We start from the raw sequence: 25,740 nt of genomic DNA on the forward strand, positions 1-25,740 counted from the left end.
CACGCCAAGAGTTACATTTTTGCAAACAGAATAATTTTTTAATTTTAATCATTAATAGCAGAACCTTTCAGTATTAACAGAGTAGGTCCCCTAGGACCCACTCTTTCTCTTTGGAGACCTACATTTTTGCTCTTGCACGCTGCGAGAGTAGCTTTGAATGATTCATGGTTCAGATTGTCGTCTCTTATACTGGGCCTCAGTGCAGGTGTTCAGTTCATCCAGCATGTGAATGCCTTTTCCCTCCATTTACACTTACAACATTTAAACAGTAGGTGGATTAGCGGAAATGACGTTCTTTGTGTTTAGTGTTTTGGCTTGTGGGGATGACTTATACACACACTGAATATGTTTCTTTGTTATTTTGTTTTTTCTTATTATATCTTGTTACTCTTGAAAGTAGTGTTTTTGTGGCCAAATTTACAGGTTTAGATACGACACTGGAGTTAGCAGGTGGCTAGTCTGCCACATGTGTGGTGAATATTCACTCTAACTGACATCACAGAGATCTGAGAGCAGAAAAACTGTCTGGAACAGCGTGTTTATAGCAACTTGTAACCTGATCTTTTGGCTCGCAGAGAATATTAAAACACTGACCGTGAATAATATGAAGAAGAACATCCACCGTTGTAACATAATATATATGACAGAGAATAAAGAAAAGTATGGGTCCCCTTTCAACAAGTCAAGTGACTATTATTTATTATTGTTGTATTATTTAGTATGAAATCATAGAACATAGACCAGAGTAGCAAAGGTGGCGAATCACAGGACTGAAGTTTCATCACTGGGGTTAGAAGCACCCAGGCCTCCTTTCATTCTCTCTGGGTGACCCTGGCTGATTGCATTATCTACAGCAAATGGATTTAAAAGCTTTAGTTTATTGTGCCACAGAAGGCAACTGCCATAAACAGTTAATAGTATGATAAACAAGCAGGGAGGCATAGACAGCGACAGAGGTGATATACAGCCACACACACACACACACACACACACACACACACACACACACGCACACGCACAGAGAAATAGAAAATGCAGAGCCAGCACACAGTTTCTCTCTGGAGCTCAAGCACTCCTGCTTCTAAACCGCATTAGCAGGAGAGTGTAATTCAATAAAGGTTAAATCCCCGGAGACTGCTCTGGAGAACAGAGATTCCATCAGAAAGGTGCCAGCATGCACAATGTGAATGAAGTCACAAAGAAATAAACTTATTCTGCTATAAACTACAGTGGGTGAAGCTAGTTAGAGGTACACACTTTTTTCCACTGAACACTTGGAATAGAAACGCATGGACGTACATGCATGTTTATCTAACCTAAATAAATGCACAATCCATGTCCATGTTTGTGTGTTGCAATGCAGTCAAAAAGAACCCCAAAAGGTTGTTATTTATGATCTTGATGAACATGACATGTCTACATATTGTTGGCTCTTCTCTGTCAGAGTAGTGCTGACTCAGCTCTTATTACATTTTTAGCTTTTTTATTTTGGTTAAACTGGATCATCCAGTCTACAACAACAGAGAACTAAATACACCAAAATCCCATGTTGGAAAGGATTAAAGTTAGCAATCACTGATTCTTCTTTTATTAATCCTTTATAAATAGTAATGCTGATTTCTATTGCAACATCAGATCATACCTTCCTTCTGACTCCAGCAACAACTAAAAGGAGCAGGTTTTGTTTCTGGTCAGTCTGTATAATGAGATAAGGAAAATCACTTCAAGTGAGGACAGCTACCTCTTTGGTAAGAGGCTGGTGTTGTGGATTTGGGTCAGGAGTTAAAACCTGGGTGAAGATTAACAACATAAGCTGAGTGCTCTTGCATTTACAGCGGTCTAAATAGTTATAGAGAGTAAAAGTCTAATATTTGGACATATGGACTGAGCAGTGCCCTGCAGCCCCAATGTTTGGGCTAAAGACTGCACACTCAGCAAACAATCTTACCATCTTACATCGTACTGGACTTAAAATGCAGACGAGAGTGAAGACTGCAATAACAAACTCTGAATGCACTATTCATCATTTCTTCCTCCCTCAGTTTCTAGCTTTTCTCCTGTATTTTTGAACTCTCTGCTTCAGTCTAGCACTGAGATCTCCATGGAAACAAGGTTTAGTTCAGTCAGCAGCGATGTGCAGACTTATGTGAAAGAAACGAAAGTGGGATGGATGCAAAAAAACCTTGGTGAAAGCACAGAGTGAGTTATTTTCTATTGTTTGTGGTCACTGAGGGGAGGCTCTGACTGCAGTCTTCCTGCAGACTGACCACATGCAAAGTTAAACTGAAAGAACAGAACAGCAAAAAGAAACCAATCTCACACAGACTGTCACATTTAAAGCGTAACTTTATGTACTGGCCATTAAGCTTGAGGCACTTTTTTTCCCTACCCGAACATTATCAACAAATTCAGTCAGTAACAGCTCCACAGCTGTGAGTGGGTGTACACATCCCTAATGACATGATGTGAATATTAATGTGGTCTGAACATTATGAGTGAAACACTTGTTGGGTATTATGCAGTCTGTGATTGCCTATTAAGGAAAAAATAGTGAAGATTATGTTGGGTAGTTACTTAGTAACTACTGTACACAGTTCACTTTGCATGAGGGAACATAAATGGTGAGTTACGGTTAGGTAATCATGAAGTCACGAGGGGCTATTGAGTAACTTCTCTGTGTGAGGAGTTGGTGCATGATGGTGCATAAAAAAGTGTAACTAATTATGAATGCCTCAGTAATGAAGGACCAGAGTTCACCAGAAACACTTATGAACAATGTAGGATGTTTCATGGATTTAATAATTACATTTTCAAACTAACAATAATGCCAATATCACTGGAACAGTATTTCCCAGTCGGTTCTCTATAACTAATCATTATGTGCTTGGGTTAAGATGTATTTAGGAAGGATATTTACAATTAAATTTGATTATTCTAGCTCCAAATTATAATACAAGATATTTAAGGCCACTTTAGATAGTAAGTGCCCCAAGATTATTAAAAAAAAAAAAAAAGATAAAGAAACAGCAATTCCACTAATATTAACATTGTAACACTGTTGCTGTATTTTAGTGTACCTGGTGGTAAAGTGATCGGCAAAAAATTTCCGTTTTCACATGTTCTACATTATAGTTGCACTAAACTCTACCGTGAATCTGAAAAATTCAGATGTGAATTAGTCTTTTATTGTGGCACAAGGTTTCATTACAACACTTGTGTTTTCTTTCAGCAGCAGGTGCAGGAGCTTTAAGTCCCCAGGAAGGATCACACTGTCGCATTTCATAAGCTGGTTTGCATTAAACAAATGCATAAAGATGTTATTTGTCTTAGAAGTCCTGAAGCCAGTGGCAGTTAGAAGTGTGATGCTGGTAGTCAGTCACCGTCACAGATTTCAAAAGCTGCCATGTCGTTACAGTCAAGATAACTGTCACATCTAAGGTGTGTAACATAGCAACAGCCCTACAACATGTAACTACAACAGTTAAATCTATTGTAGCAAAAACTTACCATCTTTTTAACTTCCCCAAATTGGGCAGTTGCAAAGATGATACTGATGTAGTTCTTACAAAGGGATCAACTTTCTGTAGATTTCAAAACCTTCTTTTTTTGTTCCAGGCCAAAAAATATGATTTTTAAAGCCGTGAAGCTTTAAAATTGACGTCTATAGGGCATGTTCAGTTGGCTTCACTTTGTTAGCTGCAGAGGTTACTGCTTGTAAATCTCACATACTTATTTCATAACAATTTAAATATAAAGATATTTGTATAAATTATAGAACAGGTAAAGGTCTTCCAGACCCAAATAAGTTATTATGGTGTTTTTAAATCTTTAAAGGCTTCGATGTGGTGCAGCAGAAAAAAACTCTTCTCAGGAAACACTCCATGCAAGCTGAAGTGTCATTATCCAGATTGTCTAATAGCCACAGCTTCAACTATGAAAGCATTACTGAATAAACTGGTCTTTCTTAGGAAGAAGATGATGTGTTGTCACATGGACAGCAGTGTCAAATAGAATAAAAAAGAAAGAAAAAAACAAACACTATCAAAATTCAGCTATCTTTTCAAAATTCTCGGTCGTTGTGTCCTTGGGCAGCTCACCCGTTGTACTTTGGCGCAAAGTGTCATCTTAGTTTTGCTCTTAAATATAACTGTAACATGCTGATTTAACAAAACTAAACAAAAAAACAAAAACAAAAACAAAAATTGACAGTAAGAGTATAGTGATAGTAAGAACTCTTAATTCTATCCAAAAGTTGCAACTTAGTCAGATTAATATTAATCTTTGATGTTTAGAGAAGATTACACTTTAAACCACTTGTAATGCCAACACACAGTTTTTTTCAGCCACTAAAGGGGCGTAATCACACACACTGTTACGCCCACTCACGTCCATTAAGGAGCTGAGACGGTCACAGTCACAATGAGGTTACAAAAGCTTCTGGAGAACACGATTACCCCAACCACACAAACAAACACACACACACACACACACACACACACACACACACACACACACACACACACACACACACACAAATAAAAAACACACACACACACACACACACACACACACACACACACACACACACACACACACACACACACACACACACAAACACACACACACACACACACACACACACAAAAAATACACACACACACACACACACACAAACAAACACACACACACACACACACACACACACACACACACACACAAACAAACAACACACACACACACACACACAAACAAACACACACACACACACACACACACACACACACACACACAAACAACACACACACACACACACACACACACACACACACACACACACACACACACACACACACACACACACACACACACACACACACACACACACACACACACACACACACAAAACAAACAAACACACACACACACACACACACACAACACACACACACACACACACACACACACACACACACACACAACAAACACACACACACACACACACAGATTCCAACTTCAGAGGGGGGCTTTAAAAAATCTAAACAGTCTTTGCTGTGTGACAGTTCGAATGACTTTCCTGATTTCTAAGATGCTGAAGAACAAAAAGAATATTTTCTAATAGCATATGGTTAGACTTATGCAGTCTTTGATGTGGCTTAGACCTCAGAGTGTTAACAGGTTAAGTGAAAAGCTGATAGTTTGGGGGTCTCTGAGCTACATCTCCCCATCATGCATGCCGTTTGTGTCTTTTGTCAGATAATTCCTTATAAAATGCTTCAAATCTTTTGGTTTGCTGTTGAGACTGTCAAAGAAGTGCTTCTATTTTAAACAATCAAATTCTAGTATTTCAATAGTCTACTACAAAACCAGCAGATAGTTTTATAATCTCTATGCTCATCTTTTGTCAGTCACTTTATCATTTAGGACAAGCCAGAAGGAGAGGACATCATTTTCTCAATAAATCTAAAAACCAAGTAAATTGTGAGCCAGTGGTTTGATGTGTTGTTATTTTGGTGACTAATCTACAGAGAACACTGTACTTGTTTTCATTCAGCTTCATTAATTGAGAAGAACTTTATTCCTAAAATGAATCATTGTACACTCTCACATCGTGAACCAGGCAAACAGAAAAGAAGGCAGAAGAGTAAATCAAGCTGACTCAGCAGTGATGATATTACATCAATTTTGTGAAAGCAGTACAGAAGCACTGCAAAATCCCTTAAATATAGTGCTACCCATAACTGCTACTACAAGTACTATGAATTCTACTCATAATAATAATAACAACAACAATGCCTATGTTGTCAATGCACATGTACAACAAAACTGGATGAACAAAAGTATTTTGGATGTTAGTGTGAAGTCAGATAGTGACCACTCACCACCTGGACGTATCAATATCAGAAAACTTGTGTTAATTGCATCATTGTCTCAGATCCAGGAGACACCATCGAAACACCCAGAGGCTGAAAGGTAACATGGATCTGAGGACAGTCTGAAAAAAATGTGTCTGCATGTATCGTCCCTCTTATATAATTCTCTTTATTTATTTACTCAGCTTTCTCCTGTCTCCTCTCTGACGCAGTGTTGGGGTCATTCTGAAGCAGTCATCTATAACAGATGTTTGACGGTTGTCACTGTCCTTAAATGCCAGCACTTCCTGACTCCAGGAGCCACTGAATAAATAGAATGAATCTATTTTACATTTACTGTCCTGAGAAATACTTTACAGCATCTTTATTTCCTGGCAACTACACAGTGCCTCCATCTGTCTGACTACCTCAGTGACAGTATTGTTACAGTAGCATAATTTGCAAAACACATTGAGAGACTATGCGTCAGTATCTATACAACACATCTATTTCTAAGCATTTTCTGTCTTAATAAAGACAAAAAACATGAGGGGATGACGGTGAGCAATTGTGCTGATGATCATGCTATTTGGAGATGTTCAGTTAGAATAGCTGATTCATTATAGAAAGTATTCAGTAGTTTCTCTCTACAGGCGAATGCATTAATAAAGGTGCTACATAGATGATGTGCCTATAAAATAAAAACCTTATGCCTGTAATAACGACAGATGGCTAGGAAGCTGCGCCTCAAGAACAATGAAAGGTTACACTCGGAATTGTGTAAACGCCAGTCCTTCTTATTAAAAACAGAACATTCCTAAATTTTCTATTGAGAGCTTGTTAGATTTCCTCTGTGAAAAAAGGTTTTGGATCTAAAGCACTTGAGCTCTGAACAGACAGCGTGTTGTTGGGTGATACAGAGGTGTAAGAACCACACAAGCATTTAAGAAAGACCTTCTAAAAGCAAATCTCAACACTTGGCAGCCATCTTGGAACGAATCTGGGAAAGTATTTTGAAGTAACACATTTAATACCATTTGCCAGCAGCACAAAAAAACTGTATCTGATCAAAAGAGCAAAATGCTTTAAAGTTTCATAAGTTTGCCCCAAAACAGTTTTAAAAAGTATTTTTTACAAGTTGTAGTTCTACTATGTAAAGTTTGAAGACATTTTACATTTTTCCTAAAAGGCTCAGTGCACTGAATGAAACCCATGCTAAGTCAAACTCTGATTCAGTAACCCAAGAAAACATTGTACTCTGGGGTTGAGCAGATGACCATATGCCACATGTGTTATTTTCTTCTGAATATAACTGCACACTCTCTATATGCTCATGTAAAGCTGAGGAGCACGAGCCAAAGAATTTCATTATGGATAAATGTGGCTACACTGTTTATCTGTACATGACAATAAGACTTGAAACTTGAAACATGGCTGAAATATAGCAGCATGGGTTTGAGTCTGGCCAAAGCCCTTTACGGTGTTTTTCTTCCTCTGTGCTGTGTCTCCTATTCGGTGCTGTCCAATGATGGTGAAATATGTCCAAAAAAGAACCTTAAAAAGCTTTGCTCTTATTTTGGTTGGTGGGTAGTATTGCCTTGGCTGATATTCTTCGTATCAAAAAGGAAACTCATTATAGGTTTGCTGCTCAAGCTGCTTTAACCTACAGATCCTTCAAATCTGCAAGCTGCTTTGCAACCCACCTCCACCCCAGCTCCTCATTTCGTGCTGTTTGTGACTTAATCAGTGTCACATCTGTTGTCTTTGATGCCTGCTCTGCTCTGGCTGCGGATTTCCTCTCTCCTGCTTCAAATATATCGATGTCACTGTCAAATAAATATATATATAAAAACTATATATTTAAATTACTAAGTCACACGTGTTTTTGCAGTGTTATTCCCATTTAAGCCCCCATTCATCTTTAAATTTGCACACGGAAAATAAATCCCAAATTAAGTCCACAGCACCTCCACAACTGTGAGCCCAAAAGTAACAATTTTGAGATAAGATCCCAAATTAAGTCAAAACAAAACACAACAGCCTTACCAGTGGCATCATTGAATCTGTTTGACAACTGTGAGCCCAAAAGAAACAATGTAAAACAATTTTGAGATACTCAGGAGATCTTTTGAGTTATTCCTCATAAAACATGTACAGCAAATCTTGTCCCAGTCAGTTAGTTAAAAAGCTGGGTCTTCCCTCTGAAAGGCCACATCCACTGTAACACAATGTGACACTTTGCCATGTGGTTTGTTTTCAGTCTGTACTTTTCACGTAAAAACAGTAAAAAAAACAAAACAAAACATAAACAACAGCCTTAACTGTGAGTCAGTGGCATCATTGAATCTGTTTGAAAAACACTTAATGCAAACAAAATGTATGCACCAGAATGGAAAGTCCTCTATATTGGGGGAGCAGTACAATATCCATTTCACAGCAACTACTCCATCCACTTCACTCATAGTAGTTTCAGCCTTGTAGCAAATGGTTGTGGCGATGTTAGTGAGGGAATCTGAAGATGTTTTGCAGGTGAATCATACATAGTCACACACATTTCAATCTCAGGGCCAGCACGAGGAAGCTGCCTAAACATTCTGCCTTAGCGTTTTTGTCCTTTTTCTTTGATGGTGCCTATTTTTATGTTGAAGTTTCTGAAATCTGAATCTTTTTTTTAATTATTAAATCTCTGGCCTCAGCATATTTTATGAAATAGCATATCACCACTTTTAAAGATTTTGAAAACAACCCGCTGTCAACAGCTTCTGGCTTAATGCTTATGCATCCAGCCTACTCCATCCACTTGACTCACCTTGCATGCAAAACTTGAGCTCTTTTTCAATCTCAGGCCAGCACTGTCACGGTGCTTTTCTTTGATGGTGCCTATTTTTGTTGGCATTCTGTCAGGAACCTTCTTGCTCATGCGGTTATAGTTCCTCCTCTTCTTGGTCTCGCCCCACAGGTTGGAGCCGCCATGCATACTGGGAATGTTGAGCACAGCGATGCCTTCTAAGGACGTGTTGCTGAGGTCTAAGATGATCCCATCGCACTGAGGAGGCAACAAAGGACATAATCGGTTAAAAAAAGATGAAAAGATTTCATGTCATGCTTGTAAGGACACAAAAGTCTAACTATTCAGCTTTATTCTTCTGTATTTCAGTTAAGCTGTAGAATGACTGACACCAGGGTATGTATTAATATGCAATGCAGCCTTATCCAACAGCCATCCATAATGCATGGAGTCCATCTGTGCAGAGATATAGTAATGATGCTACAACTGGAAATATACATTTGAAATGTTTTCAGTGTGTTTCACTGTCAAAAGGCCTTCTCCATACTATTACAATGTGCACAGTAATTATCAGGACATAGTCAAGCCCCTCCATATCCTAAAGACCTTATAGGACCTTATTACCCCAACAGAGCACTTGGCTCCCAGACTGCAGGCTGATTCGTGGTTCCTAGACTGTGTCAAAGTAGAATGAGAGGCAGAGCCTTCAGCTTCTGCTGAGTTCTCTCTCCTGTGGATCTAGATCCAAGTTTGGATTCAGGCGACAAACACCATCTCTACTTTTAAGATCAGACTTAAAACATTCCTTTTTAAAAAGCTTGTAGTAAGAGTTGGATCAGGCAGCTGCTGTTTCCTTGAGGCAATATGCCTTCAGCTCATTCAGCTCTGGCTCTCTTTCACAGTGTTCCACAGTTTCTTCCTTTTAAACGGGAGGTTTTTCTTCTCACTGTCATCAAGTGCTTGCTCATAGGGACTTGTCTGAATTTTGGGGTTTCTGTACTGTAATATTTGAGATGACTGTTATTGTGAATTGCCACTATACATGTGATATATATACTATCCTGAATAAATCAATTAAAGTGTTTTATTTAAAACTTGTTAACATGTTAAGCTGATGTACACTGAGTTAAAAGGTCACAGATGCTTTAAACTGTCGGCCTCAGCGTGTAAAAGAATAAGAGAGTGATCAATAGAGTGGGTTGTTATGACTACGAGATTTATTCTGTCCTGATGCATCACGTGGACAGTGGCCAAGTGTACTGTTGTGTCATGTAACAATAAAACACAATAAGTTGGCCAACTGTCTATACATATTGAGAGGAATTAACTGATAGAAAGCCATTCCATTTGGCACTCCTGAGCCTCACTCTGATTTATGTATCTAACATCATCTAGATTCAGCAAATAATTCACCCTATGTCAACAACACATTGCTGTGACTCAGCAAGCACGGCTGAGCAGTGCTGAGTCAAAGCAGCCACACATGTCGGACTTCACTGTGTGCCTAAGGCATGCAAAGAAAACACAGACGTGCTATCACCTAGCGTGTCAGTGTAAAACTGTGGAGCACATGTGGAACCTGAAACAAGTGTACATACACACTGATGAGTGCAGAAACAACATAACTGACTGCAAATCTCTTCACTTCTCTCATTATGAATAACATTCAAATCTTAAAAAGTTATAATCACACTAAATGGCTTTACCAGTGAGTATGAGTGCATTTCTTTAAAGGTGACCTACTCTGTTCATCTCCAGCTCTATATTTTTATTCCTGGACTCTACTAAAGTAGCTATGCATGATTCACAGTTCAATTAACTATATTGATTGAAGTACTCTATTTAGTAATCATTTATATGTTTCTGTTGTAGAATACATGATATTCTACTTCTAGTCTACTATACTTCTGAATCAGTGACAATGACATTGACCAAACAACCCAGCAACTTTTATCCCAGTCTTTGGCTGTTTCCAAAATCTGTCATCATAGACAGGTGTAGATCTGCAATTCAGTTCAATTCAATGCAATTTTATAGCGCCCAATTACAACAACAGATGCCTCAAAGTGCTTTATATTGTAAGGTAAAGATGCTACAATAATACAGGGAAAACAGAGAAAACCAACTGTGAGCAAGCGTTTTGGTGACAGCAGGAAGGAAAAACTCCCTTTTAAATTGATGAAACCTCCGGCTTAACCCTTTTCCGATTGAGGACCTTGGCCACAGAGTTGGACATGCTGATTCTCGTTCCCACTGCTTCACACTCAGCTATGAACTTTTCCAGGGCGAGCTGGAGGGCACCACCTAATGAAGCCATCAGAACCACATCATCTGCATGAGCCAAGATTCTGAGTGTGCTCAAGTGGAAGCCTTCCACCGTTAGGCAATGCCTAGAATTACTGTCGCTAAAAATTCTGAACAGAATCAGTGATAAAGGGCAGCCTTGGTAGAGTCCCACACCCACCAGGAATAAGCCTGACTTATTGCTGCCTATACAGACCAAGCTTTTGCAATGGTTGTATAAGGATCGAATGGATTGTAGCAACGGGCTATAGCACCTCCTACAGAGCAGCCCGAGGGACACGGTCTGCTTCTCCAAGTCAACATAACACTGGTTGGGTAAACTCCCATGCACCCTCGAGTATCTTTGAGAGGATAAACAAAGTTCAGGTAGAGCACCGCTTTCCCCTCCTGAATTCTCACAGTTTTCTAGAATTTCTTCAAGGGAGTCCGAAAGTCTTTTTCCATGGCCTCCCCGAACTCCTCCCACACCCGTGTTTTTGCTTCAGCCACTGTCTGAGCCATTTTCCACTTGGTGGACGGGTGGCTCTGCCAGGTGTCCCCAGCGCACCTTCACTATACATTTACGTGCCCCAGGTTAATCCAGCACCCTCCCCCGCCACCTGATCCAACTTACCACCAGTTGGTCATTGGTTGAAAGCTCAGCACCTCTATTCACATGTGTGTCTACGGCTGCAGAGGTGAATACATGATCACTAAACTGATCATCGACCTGTGGCCTAGGGTGTCCTGGTTCCACATGCATGCCTATCTGTCCATTCTTGCCTTTGACTCTCCCTGCCTGTACATGTGTCTGCTGTTTACTCTACCCTGAGTGATTGGTCACATGTGAGAAGCTTCTACTGTGTGTTTACATGAAAGCCCTGCTTTGTAACTTGCACAGACACTCTCAGAAAGCACTTTGAGCGCTGGCTGCTGTGATCATTTCTGAGAGGCTACGGTACAGGAACAAGCTTTGAATGTGTTAAACAAATCTATTGTTTGGGTTTTTTTCATCAAACTACCCACAGACTTGATGATTATGTTTTGAAGTCCTCGATGTGCAACTGTGCTGAATAATTCTGCTTTAAACCAGGAGCAGGGGGTATATAAAAAGTCATATTAAGCTTACATGAAAAAAGTCACGACATCTAACAGCTCAGGTTTATTTGTTTCTCGGTTGGCTTGAATGTTTGATTAAAAAAACAGCTTGATATCCAGCTAGGACCACAGCTATAGGAAATTCTAACTAACACTCAGAGAGGAGATATATTTGACTTTTAAAAGAACATGTAGGACTGCAGTTACTGTTACAAGTTACAAGATTTGAGATTCATTTAACTGATTACGTTTTCACTAGAAATGTATTGCCTTGAGGTCAGGGTGACCTGTATCATTTGTTATTGTGTAATAATCTCATCAGGGTACCAGCAGTCTCAGCTATTCTCATTTGTTGTTCTACTGGAATCGATTCCTCTAATTATTGCTAAATGTTCCTGAATTTGCCCACCATATCTACCAATTTAAATTTCAAGGTGAATTCATTGTCATCACATTGGTTGTGTTGCGATCCAACTGTGATATTGCCACAGCCCCATCACCATTTATACCACTACCACTAGCTGCAGTCCTTTCCTGAATGCTAAATGCCAAATGACACTCTGAAAACTCTGCTGCTGAGTACTGGAAGGAAACAATCAGTGGACTCTTTGTTTTTTTTAGCTAAATCTTTTCAAGTTTTTGCAGCATCTCCTTTTTATAAGCTTTCAATTTCTCAGGTTCTGCAGCAATGTATCACTGAAACAGTGGAAAAATCTGGACAACTATCTTTAACCCAGCCGCTGAAAAACTGAGAAGTGCACAATCAGCTAAAACACCACTAAAGGGCAGCTCCTAGCAGTGGATGCTACAATGGCAGCAATGACATTTTGTTCCTAAATCTAAACTAAACTGGACACTAGGAAACACCGGCTCGAAACATGACGGGAGAAACACAACACAAAGACGCGACAACGAGCAGGGGATGACAGAGGACTAAAATACATGACGGGGTAATCAGGAAACGGGAGACAGAAGGGAAACACAGCTGGTACTAATTACACAGACGAGACGGGGAACAGAGGCTGAACACAGAGCAGGACTGTCAAAATAAAACAGGAAGTACACAACAGACCAGAGACCCAGACTAGACACTGAACAGAGGGAACGCTGAGTACAGGGACAGGAGCGACATGAGACACGACTGACTGGGGAACAAGAAGGCAAACACGAACACATAACTAAACCTACACTAAACACGGGGGCACCAGAACGAAACCTATGAACTGGAATTAACAGAGCAAAGAAGGACTAGAGCGCTAGAAATACAAAACAGAAACAGTAGTAATAATAAACAATGATGAAATCACAGATTAATAATAATAATAAAACAAATCAAAACACTGTGTTACTGACTGATCTTCAGTCAGACTTTTGTCCCTGTTTCACTTCCTTAAGAATGGCTTGGTGATCAGCCAACTTTCCATCACCTGAAGGACTAGATGGATTTCTCAGGTCGGCTGTTTGGTCTGTTTTCTTTCTTTTGCTGTTGCTTAAGAAAATGACTTTCAGAATTCAGTTTATCAGTTTTTGTAGTTTTTTAAGCGTGACATTTCTTTTGGCCTCCACTTGTGCAGTTTTCGCAAATTGGACACAGTACACATTATGTTGAGATATGCTGCGTTTTCAGCTAATAGCTCTTTGGGACTCACCTTCGTGGTGCATAAAAATGAAAACTATTTTATGCCTATCAAACTGTTACCTTTCATATTTTTCAAAGTTGAACTAAAGAATTGGGAACAAATTATGTGTGCTAAGTTATCCTTTGAGTTATGTGTCTTTCTATTATTGAATGATTCTTAGGTCAGTGTTAAAAGGCTTAACAAACAAAACACACTCCAATGATCAGGTACAAGAAAAGAAAATGAGTGACAAAGCAGTCAATGTCAAAAGAAACCCTTCAGAAAGACCTCTAGAACGCCAGAGGAATTTGAAATTTGCTCAAGACCACTTAAAAAATTACAAGAAAGTCTAGGAAGCAAAATATAAAGAAATGAGGGGTGGCTCCAAAATTTAGCACAGTACTGTAGATAGTGGAATGGCTTTTGATCTGAATATCTCATAACATGATGTAAACATGAGGTGTTTTTGAGTTGTGGAGGGAGGCAGTGGAACGTGAACCTTGTGGGCTACAGAGCTCGTTTCCATTTGTCGTCAGTGCCTTCTGATAAGGTATGTTTCTCATGTGTTTTCTCGGAGTCTTGCTGTGCTTTAAGCACCCAGGTGACAGATTATTCAGCGCTGTATGACAGAATGAGGCAATCAGTGACTTTATGGAGCATTAATCTGATGATGTGCTATGAATAGCCTGCCTCATTAATACGAGCAAACTACTTTGTTGTAAACTTCTGACACACTTTTTTCTTTTTTGGAAAAACATTAAGTATCAGCTCTATAAAGAGTTCCACAGAAAGCCAAAGTTGTTGGTATCTATTGTAACAGGATGTTTCATATTTATCTTTTCTGATGCATCAAATATAGCAGGTCTTGAGTATTTAAAAACAATATTCCAGTGTTTTTGTCATCTAACCAGCCAGTCACTTTCAGCCATTACTCATCAGTTCTGCATCAGAGACACCAGCTTTGATAAGACTGTGACTCACCTCCACTTCTATGCATTCGTTTAGTTTCTTGCAGGTGGCTGAAATGGTCTCAGTGGTGCCAAACTCAAAGTACCACAGCTTGTTCTTCATTCTGAGGAGTCAGAGGGGACACAGAGGACAGACATTTTTTTTTTTTTTTTGGCAAACATATCAGATGATACTCCCACTTCATAAGTACTGTGTTTTGAGCCTACAGCACGATTTGTTCGGGTGCAGTGGACACATATTGAAGCTGTCTGCTGCCTTGAGTCATCTCACATTTTCTGACAGTTCAGGACAGCTTGTGGTCATGTGACCTTAGAGTTCAAAACTCCATCAATGCACCCTGAAGCTAGAATGGGGACAGTAGCATTGGCAGCATTTAATACACAGAAAGTTGACCCCGCCATCTGTCAAACAGGCGTTCTGCTGTTCTCATCGAAACCACCCTGTGAGCTGCAACGTGAGCGTTGCCTCTGGAGGGGACATGGGGTGAAACATTGCTGGTGGTGGCTATAGTATCAGGGCAAACATTACTGTGATTCACAACATTCAAAGCAAACCATGGGTCTGACTGAGCAATGGTTCATTTCTGCCCTGCAGACGGATTTGTCAGAGGTGACCCGATGGATGCATTTTTGTTTATATCTTTGTGTCATTCATTGCTGTTCTGTGACTGGATAGTGGCTGAATGATACAGTTTTCAGTCAAGGTGAAATATCTGCTTGATCAGTCTGGAAAGATGACCTCGAGTGCCCTTCACTGGTCCACAGTCAAAAATATCCTAACTTCATTCATTATTTCCTCTGGGGGTTTAATAGGACCTGGTTACAAGGTGTGCTGTACAGGTGAGTCTGGTTCACTTTGCATAACATACTGTGAAATTAAAGGTAGCAAGAAGTTAGTTGCCTTTTTGATCACTGGGCAGTGTGGATCTTCTTCATATGTGCTATAGACGATCCACAGTATTACGGCACTAAATACTCTGAAGAACTTTCAACCCTGCGAGTTCTAACAGTCTATATATACCACTGAGTTAAATCTGACACAGCCCACAACTATTACAATTGGGCTGTTTAGTACTGTGCATTACTCCTGTGCATTTGTAGATACTTTGTCTCTGCAGTTTTTCAATGGATTAGTGACAGAAGAATAATCATTGCCTCAATATAAGGATTCACAGATGTCAGCAAATTCCTGCAGGGAGATTGTCAAAACTATTGGAGTTGACCTGAGTGGATGTGCAAAGAGATGGAACAACTGAGGGACAAATATGGTTGCCTCTGAAATAAAAACAAAGAAATTGACAGCAACAAAGAGTAGAGACTCGAGAGGGAAAAAGTCCCAGCATTTTCTTTGTTTCTATCATGGCTGGTGCTGTATATAAAACATATACACTGGGACACCACCACAGGCATAAATGCTGGCAATAGCATCAAACACACACACAAGTTATATTTTAGGCTAAGCTGAGATTCATGGCAGGAGTCTAAATCAGCAATCAGTCATCTGTGGCGACACTAAACCTACACCATTAGAATACATCATTTTGTTCTTTTTAAATTCTTTGAACTCAGGTGACCAACAAAAAATAATAATTCTGACACACATGAAAAAGTCCCCCCCAAAAATTGGGGATACTGTTAAGGATTGGGGCCTGTCACTGGTCATGACTTCACGGTTAATGATCACTACATGTGAAGCACTAAACAGGGGGTTCCTAGAGCTTCTAGCTTTAACATGGATGGAAGATAAAGAATGACCCTGCATATTTATGCAATGACTAAAAGTGGTGCATGTTTAATGAAATCACAGTAGGTACACTGGTATGTGGAAATATTGCTTATACTAACAACATAGTTATTGATGCAACAGCTTTGTATAATGGAGGTATGACAGCACCAAGGTTAGGTGCAATCCTAGCCCAAGACAATAGGACATTTCAAACAGAAGCTCTTTAGAAAAGTCTCAAAATTTAACAGAGCAAAATAAGAGAAAGAATAATACTGAACAGACTTCAGACACAGCATTAAAATCTGTAATTACTCTTCACGTTCTTTAAAAGGTAGCACAATTGTCTTAAGCTGATACACTTGTTCACATGTTTTTCTTGCTGCTAATTGTCTTTCTGTGTCTCGCTCTTTCTCTTTCACCTTAATTCCTCCCCAGAAACCTCTGCTGCTGTCAAATCAGGGGATTATGAGCATATTTGAGATCACAATTAGGAACAGTTGTGATTCTCAACGAGGCGAGCTGCCTAACCTCATTAAGCTGCTTCCACTTGAGACAGCCTGTAAAAAAATGCAATTAACTCATGTCCCCCTCCCCCCCTTATGGACAGCGAGTGCAACAGGGAGGCAGACTACTTCCTTAAGCCTTTCCACCATTATTCCCATGTTTCTGCACTAAACCTAATGCAAAACTACAACAAAAGGGATCGTAAATAGTCTAAAAAGTCTAACACTTTAATCTCTCATTATTAGTCTCCAGTTCAGCGGGTGCTGAGCCCTCAGATGGCTTTCACAGCGTACTTGCAAAAAAGAGAAGTACGTATTAAACTTTAACAAGTTCTGGTTTTTAAGACGACACATCTCCTTCAGAGAAACCAAAAGATTCAACGAGAGTGTGGAGAACACAGATTGGTGCTGTAGTAAGGTACAAGGTGAAACTGTGCTGTTATGAAAACACAGTTCAGGTGCTTCACTACTTCAGTACTGCTTGGGGGCTCCAAAACCCTCACCAGTATACTGTACCTTGGAGTCTCTTGCCCTTCCTTTCAGATAAGCATCTGCTTAAATCGCTAATATGAAAAATGACTTTATGACCCCACCACGTCTTTTCAATCCCTCCTCCTCTCTCATACCTGTTGTGAAATCAGAAGGATACGAGGTCAGGGAGTAAAACTAATTAGCAGAGAATGTGTCCTGCCTTTGAAAATCAGTGCACACAAAGCGCAGTGCAGTCAGTGGTATACAGACATATAGGTACTCCCATTTCTATACAAAATGGAGTATCTATATACTAAATTGGTTTTCTGCAAGCAGAAATTTCACCGTGTTTGTCTTAAACAGTGTGAAAAATAGAATAGCCCTTTATTATCATTGTACATGTAAAACGAAATTGTAGGTGCTCCACGATATAAACAGTAGACAGCAGGAATAAATAACAAACAGGAAAAATATATGAGGAGGGATATTTACAAAACAAATGACACAGATACCTGTCTGAACAGAGAAAAAGCAAAACAATGGAAAGACAATACTCGAGCTTGAAGAAGAACTGAAGGCTAACACAGTGCTGGCTGCAGGGTTTTTGGACAGCTGGTAAGAAGGTGCTGATATCTGATCTCTGATAATCCAATCAGGCGATCGGTGACCTAAAGCTTCATTGACCCATTCTTTAAGCTTGACAAAGCAGCTTATGAAGATAGCTACATTTACAAACATCAGGTGAGAAAATATATTTTTGGTCAGATATACACTTACACTCATCATGGACATGAATGTCAAGTCAAGTGGCTTTTACTGTCATTTCAACCATGTGCAGTGGTACAGTACAGAGTGAAACGAGACAACGTTCCTCTGAGACCCTGGTGCTACATATGACATATAACAGACGAACACAGGACTACGTAAAGTGCAATGTGCAAAACTTGCAAAAAAACAAGACAACACAGTGCAACACTAGACAGAACAGGATGATACAGACACAAGACAGTGCAATGGAAATGTGCAAAATACTGAGTATTATGCAAAAAGTAACTTGTCATGTTTTTAATCATTTCTTTGAACTGTTCTTACTTCAACATTGCATTGATTGTAAAATACACATCTTTAATAACCTTAGAAACACATTTCTTTTCATCTGAGAGTGACAGTTTGCATCTTCTTCCAGACCGTGGCCAAGTGGTGACACATTCGAATAACTTGTACTTACATACAATTAATGATGAACTTATACTGTTGGAATCTGCAACTGTTTCGAAATGTCTCCAACTCCTTCTTAGATTTTCACTTGGACTTTCCCGTTGTTCAGACTGCTGCTCAATCTAAGTGGTGCTCTCAAACAGAAACTGAAACTACCAGTTGTAGCCAATCATGATCACTAACAAGAGGTTAACAGGTCTTGGCCTCATCAAATTAAAACACACTGAGAACCCTCAGCACCACTTATTAAATGATTTAAGTGAGGGTATCTACCTATTTGAGTGTACATACTTTTAAACCTATGTGGATTAGAGAAAGTCAAAAATAAATTCAAACTGGTGCACTCAGTAAAAATGTATTCTGTACAGTCATTCCAAAAAAAAAAAACAGTTTAAAGAAATCATTAAAATCTGAATGTACACTGCATATAAACTACTCACCTTAACAGAATAACAGTATTATTTTGACTTAGAAGAATGTATTGTACAACACAGCATTACTAAAAGGACTCTTACTATCACTGAAGTTTATTTAATATAGTCAAAAGAGAACGTGGAAAAAGATCAAACAAGTGAAATATCAGTGAACATTTGTATCGATGTGGTTTTTAAAAAGAGAAAAACTTCCCCAGTGTGTTGTGAACCTTTGCTTGCGTACATGTATGTCCTTGTCTGCACAATAGGAAGGGAGTGGATTTTCCCTCTGAACCAGGGGGAAAAAGAGGGGAGAGTGTAATAATAACTCAAAATAATTCAAAATTCACAAGTGGCGCATAAAAGCTTGGTAATTTGGTAGAAATGGGACAGATGGGAGCTTATTAGAGATGATAATATCATTCTGAATTGAAAGGATAAATCAAAGTAGTGCTCAGCAGCTGAAAGGGATCCTTTCTGCTTTTCCTTATTTCCCGTCGTATATTTTGAACTGTGAATCATGCAAAGCTACTCCAGTACAGTCCAAAAATAAATACATGAAGCTGAAAATGAGGAGAATTGGTGAAGTAGTATCCTTTTTTTGACTAAAGTGCAGCTAATAATGACACTCTTTCTAAAATACATCAGAAACCAATACAAGCTTTCCCTAGTCCAGTTTCTGTAAATTAATGTGCACGTTTGCACATTAAATATATTGATAATTTCTTGGTGCTCATAATGCTTAACATGGTTATAATAATGTATATAATTTAGATACTATTGTTTCATCTCAAACTGTGAGGCAATCCTGAGGCTTTTTTTCCCAATAAGAATGAAACATAACAATAACTGCTGAGCTGGTGTTATTCAAAGAGGCCATAATGACAGTCAGCTAATACCAACTATACAGTGCTTTTGAAAGAAAGATGATTTATACTAATCCCTGAGATTTCCTTTCTGGATCTACACTGGCCAGATGTTCAAACTGGTAAAGCGCACAACCTTTGTGATCCTGTCATCATCAGAGGGGGGAGGAGATGTCTGTATGATATTCTCCATCTCATGCAAACCTTCATTTAAAAAAGCCCTCAGTGCCTCAGGGCTAATGCCTCACATAATAAAGACAGTTAACCATTTAAAGCCTGAACCATGACATAACTGCTAATACTAATACTTTCTGTTAAAGGAATGTTAATTGAACTTTATGATGAAACAAAAAACACATATTAATAAAAATATATGACTTTTAATCCATATCACATTTGTTACAGCTGAATTTTTTATTTTTTATGTATTGCTTAAAATGTATTGTACTATTTAATTTGGTTTTTCAGGGGGAAAATATCACAAAAATCTCAAATATGACATAAATGTGATGCTCTTGGCATAAAGGGGTTAACCCGTCAATGTGTCATAACATTCTATTAAGTATTATTGATTTCATGTTTGAATACATGCAAGCAGTCTTGCCAGGTCAGACTTCCTAACATTTTGAAATCATGTTTGATGTCAGCACAAAGTCTGCAGCAGCTCACCCTTTAACAGGCACCAGATGAAGATTAAAGGCACATCTTGTACAGCCTTCAAAGATCTCTGTAATTGATCTGTTAAATTCTTTGGTTACACTTGGGCATAAAATCAACAGAATACACCGGCAAACACTAAAGAGAGATTAACTATGTCACATCAAATCAGTGATTTTTCCCCCGTTTTAGAGGTGTCACTGGAGCAAAACATTCCCAATATTTACTGATGCCAGCGGTGTACATGCATAAATGAATCCCATTCAAGTGTGTAACGTTCAGTAAAACAATCCCAGACTGTGCAAAAGTCTTGAATTAAGTCAGGCAAAAACAGTTTCTGCAGTTCTATCAGGCTTGCAAGTCAATATTTAGTAGGACCACATTTATTCTTTGACGTAGCCTGAACTCTTGTTGGCAAGCTTTCTTGTAATTTCACTAAATAGCACACAGAAATAGTTCTCCAGGCTGCTTGAAGGATATTCTAAAGCTCTTCTTTTCCTTCTCTGTCAAGATGAATCTGCACTATTTCAATAACGTTGAGGTCTGGGCTCTGGGCAGGCTAATCCATCACTGATAGTGTTCCATTTGTGTTTTTCTATTCAGGTATGACTGCGACTGGGAGTGTCTTATCATGCTGAAAGTCTTTTCCATTCAGATATATTTCGAGATGCCTGTACTTGTCTGCATTCATAATTCCATCAGTTTGACAGGATCTCCAACACAACTGACTGCAGCCCTAAACCATGACATAATGACAGAGCCTTCGCCATGCTTTACAGGCTGCAGACATTCACTGTTGTACCTCTCTGCTGGCCTCGTCTGTACACACTGACATACGTTTAAACCAAAAATGTGAAATTTTTGCCATACCTATAATAATTTGGCATACTTCAGCATTTTCTCCCTGTTTCAGCCACCCTTCCACTGACACCATTTCTGATCAGACAACTGAATCAGCTTTAGCTTTTCTCTGTTATAATCTTATGATATTTTGTCGAGCTAAATTTTAAACATTTGGATGCGTAAATTATGACTAGAATTAAATGACAATTTATTCAAAAGACAATGACTGAAACTCAAATTTAACATTGCTTTTTATGGAACCAGATCAAAACCAGCTCTGAACAAGCCCTCCAACTGCCTCGGTCACAAAAGGGGAGCACACATATAACTGATCTGAGGCTACGTCCACACTAGCCTGGATAGATTTGAAAACGGCGTACACGTCTGAAAACGCTCTGCGTCCACACTGTCGTTTTCATTCGTTTTCACAGAGTTGTGCGTCCACATTGAAACGGCGAAAACGCTTACGTTCCAGTACTGCGCATGCGTGAAACACAAGACGATTCGACCTGCCTCATTTCTGTCTGCCGTTTATTTACTTTCCGGCTCTTTGAAACGTCGCTGCAAAATGTTGAGGAAAAGCACCGAGTTTTTTAAATGGACTAACAATGAGGTGGAGTTGTTGCTGCGAGTAACACAAAAGTACAAAGTTGCAAAAGCGAGTGAGAATTAAAGAATTTGAAGAAAAGCTGTCTGGAGCACGTACAGACTGATATTAATCTTTAATAGGGCTGTCAAACAAAACAAATGCTGTATAATGCTCTCCGCTATCTTAGTTTAACTGGTCACATGAGTGCAATGACTAAAATGTGTCATCGTTTTCGAAAAGGCTCCGGGTTCGCTGTCCACACTGTGACACGAAAACGGCATTTTCAAATGTATCCACTTTGGAGAGCGTTTTCAAAACGCTGCGTTTTCCTTGACTGAAAACGCCGTCTCAGTGTGGACGGGAGGCCAAAACGGAGAGAAAAAGATGCGTTTTCAAACGAAAACTTATTATTGTGGACATGGCCTGAGTAAGAGCAATTAGGATAGATGATTTATACTGCTTAAGTATTTAAAAATCACTTTTTAAACTTATTATTTCTTCTCCTCCCTGAAAATGTTCCAGAATGGATAACACACATTTTTGCACACACAAAGGCTGCATTGTCCACAGCATGAGAAATGATTAGCACCTGGGCTTCAGGCTCCTGGAGGTCTGGCTACTGTGACCATCAGATGCTGATGGAGCTGCACAAGCTGAGGTGTCAGGAATCACACATCCCCCTTGTCCCAGTAGGCCTGATGGGTGGGTGAAGTCAGAGTCTGTGATAGTGGAGGATGGTTTGTGGTGCAAGTGTGTGAGAGAAACACACATGCAGACAATTTGGGATTGTGACTGACAGGAAGTACAATAAAGCACTGAGCTGAGTGCTACATGTGGCTATGGGCCTCTCTCGCCAGGTCAAAGGTGATTTTATCATGCGCTTACCCACAGAGAAAGAAATGGCTGGGTCTCAACACTGACTCCTTTCAGTTTTAACTGCTGTAAACATGGAGGGGTGTTTACCCTGCCAAAACTTCAGTCACGCAACAATAGAACAGTTGCAGCTGTCCATCAACTGTCTTGTGCTCTGCTGCAGTACTGAAAAAGGAAATTCACAGAAGAACAATAACCTCCAGCACCGGCTTACTGTAAATATTGTACAGTAGGCTGTCGGAGCATCACCGCACTCTCGCTTGGAGCTACAGTTTGATCTGTGTCACAAGAGGCTCTCAGAGCAATGGAGACAGTCAAAAGCAACATCCAAGAAGATTTTGTAGAAAAGCAAAGAGCTTTAAAGGTTACTGTGTTTAACCTCTGGGTTTATGTGGGCTAAATATGTCCCACTGTCCACATAAATGCTTTACATCTTCTAAGTCTGCCTAATGGATCAAAGAGAGGGTCCGCTGAGAACGGCGTATCTTTCTTTTATGATGCTGGAAACAGATATGGGACCAAGGATGGAAACTTCAGCATTAATTATTGAATTTCAAAGAGTAAACAAGCCATCTCTCTTGTACCCCTTCATACCCGCTTCTCTATTTTTTTCATTTTCCACAGTATGTCAGCTAATTAGCTGTGGAGTGAACCAGTGGAATACATGTTGTTGCCATCATGCAAACAACATGAAACACAGAGCCTGGTTCCCAAGTGACTGAGCGGCATTCAAAACAAGCTCCTACACTGAACTGAGTATTCAAAGTACAACTGCACATTGCGACGAAGGCAAGGCCGCTTTTACTCTCTAATTAACTTGTGATTTCAAACCTTCAGAGCGGCGCGTTCAGGGATTGTGCTTTTCGGTGCACTTTAGCACAATCACACATGGTCAACAGTAAACAAAGAATAGCTTTTAAGCAAACGATAGGTGCAGATCTGCATGCAGCCACACTGGGGACACTTTGCATAATTTGCTTTGAGAAACTTGAGAACGTTCTCACATTCATACACACCAATTGTTTATCACACACGGCCTCAGGCTACAGTAAAGAGAACAAGCAAAGCAGGATTTCATCAACAGTCATTCCCCTCAGGGCAGCAGTTTGTCTACAGAGGCTGATGCAGTCTGCTGCTGTTTGACTGTTCTTCTGAACGACTGCTTCACAAGTGCAGTAAAGGGTGCTGGACTGAAAAGGAAGCAGCTTTTTAAACATTTTTTTGCTTTTCGTGGGTCCATGAACACTTACCCTTTTGTGTGTGTAATTTAAATTAACATGGATATAAAGCTTAAATGCAAAATGTTCCTAAAGTCGCATTCGGTTTATGTTTGATTCCATGATATCACAATGAGTCCAATCAACCTCCAGGGCTCAAAAATGAAGCCAATGCGAGGCTAGAGTTCCTCTAATGGCCACATGGGCCTGGCTAAAAAGCAAGTCAGTCCCCACAGTTTTAAAAAAGATCAACTTCATAACATCAAAAATCACGTTTATAGCCTGATGCAAAATACAAACAGATTTGGGACATGACATGTAATCCAGCTGGCAGCAACCATCAGAAGATTGGTCGTAAAGGGATAGACGACAACATCAGTAAGATAAAATCAGCCAGGGTGTGGAGTTTAAATGATGCTCGCTTGCTACTAAAGTTTCCAAAGTGTGCAGAGAAGAAATCTCACATACTATTACACCACCAACTGCAGCCTGGACCATTGATACAAAGCAGGATAGATCCATGCTTTTAAGTTGTTTATGTGGACCCTGAATGTTGCAGGAGAAATGGAGACCAGGCAACCAATCTTCTGTCCAGTGTTAGTGACCACATGCTGCCCAAGTTTTCATTCTTAGTTTACAGGAGCAGCACCAGGTGTGATTTTCTCCTGCTGTCTGCTTCAAGGTTTGATGCGTTGTGTGTTATGAGATACGCTCGGTTGTAGTGAGTGGTTACTTGATTTGCTGTTATTTTCCTATTTGAAACAGTGTGGCCATCCTCCTCTGACCTCTGACACCAACAAAACTTTTTCAACCAGATAACTGTCGGTTACTGTATAGTTCCTCTTTTTCAGACAACTCTCCATAAACCCCAGAGATGCTTGGTTTAATAGACCAGCCCAGCTAACACCAACAACCATGCCACATGCAAAGTTACTTAAATCACCTTCTGCCCCATTCTGATGCTGGGTTTGAACTTCAGCAGCTTGTCTTGATCAAGTCTAAATGGTTGATAAGATAATTGCATTAATCAGTAGCTGAACACATTTACCTAACAAAGTGCCCAGGGACTGTAAACGTGTCCACAGAGTTTATGTTTACAGCTTGTGAATCAAGATTGCTAGTGTTAGCTGATAAATTAGCACTGTGGCCCCCAAAAACAAGGATGGCAGCAGCAATGACACAACTGAGGCTTCAAAATGCAGAGTTGACGTTATGGGGGCTATGTCCATCTTTTAAATACAGTCTATGTTTAAAAAGAGATCGATCAAATTTGTGAGTAGCCTGTGGTTTGAGGCAGAGGGTATTTTACAAGGGAATAACTTCATTTTTCTAATTGTCTACTGTTTGTCTTCTTCATTCTGTGTTTGACAGATGAAACTTTACAATGGGTCACAAAGGCCACTCACACAAACATTTTCTTTATCTCAACAGAAATTGTTCTAAGATAGAGAAGTCAGACAATCCAATAGCACTCTGGTTTTAAATGTGCTATACAAATAAAGTTGTATTGTATTGTATTGTATTATATGTAATGCTATTTAATTGTCTGATGGTGGATGCTGGTGTGGTGTTGATACTACAAAATTCCAAACGCAGCCTGTCAGAAGGCCTTTTGTATTGCTACACTTATGTTAAGAAAACAGTAGTTCTTTGAGATGGTCCCACAGTCTGTGTGGCTGAGACCTGTGATATCTACACAGTGCCTTAATGTTATGAAAAACAGAAAAGGTGCCCCACAATAATTTTACACATGGGGCTA

General features: G+C 39.6%; 1 protein-coding gene across 1 annotated transcript in view; it reads right to left on the bottom strand.

Moving 5' to 3' along the window:
* Positions 1–25,740, bottom strand: part of LOC116326808 (diacylglycerol kinase beta) — a 141,794-nt gene that overhangs the window by 27,351 nt on the left and 88,703 nt on the right. Inside the window, exons 22-24 of the mRNA XM_039600255.1 lie at positions 14,619–14,709; positions 8,758–8,895; positions 8,659–8,701 (exon numbers count right to left, since the gene is read on the bottom strand). Coding sequence (XP_039456189.1) covers positions 8,659–8,701; positions 8,758–8,895; positions 14,619–14,709 — 272 coding nt within the window. The remainder of the gene's footprint in view (positions 1–8,658; positions 8,702–8,757; positions 8,896–14,618; positions 14,710–25,740) is intronic.

This window comes from Oreochromis aureus, linkage group 16, assembly GCF_013358895.1.
Source record: "Oreochromis aureus strain Israel breed Guangdong linkage group 16, ZZ_aureus, whole genome shotgun sequence".
Classification (NCBI taxonomy): Eukaryota; Metazoa; Chordata; class Actinopteri; order Cichliformes; family Cichlidae; genus Oreochromis; species Oreochromis aureus.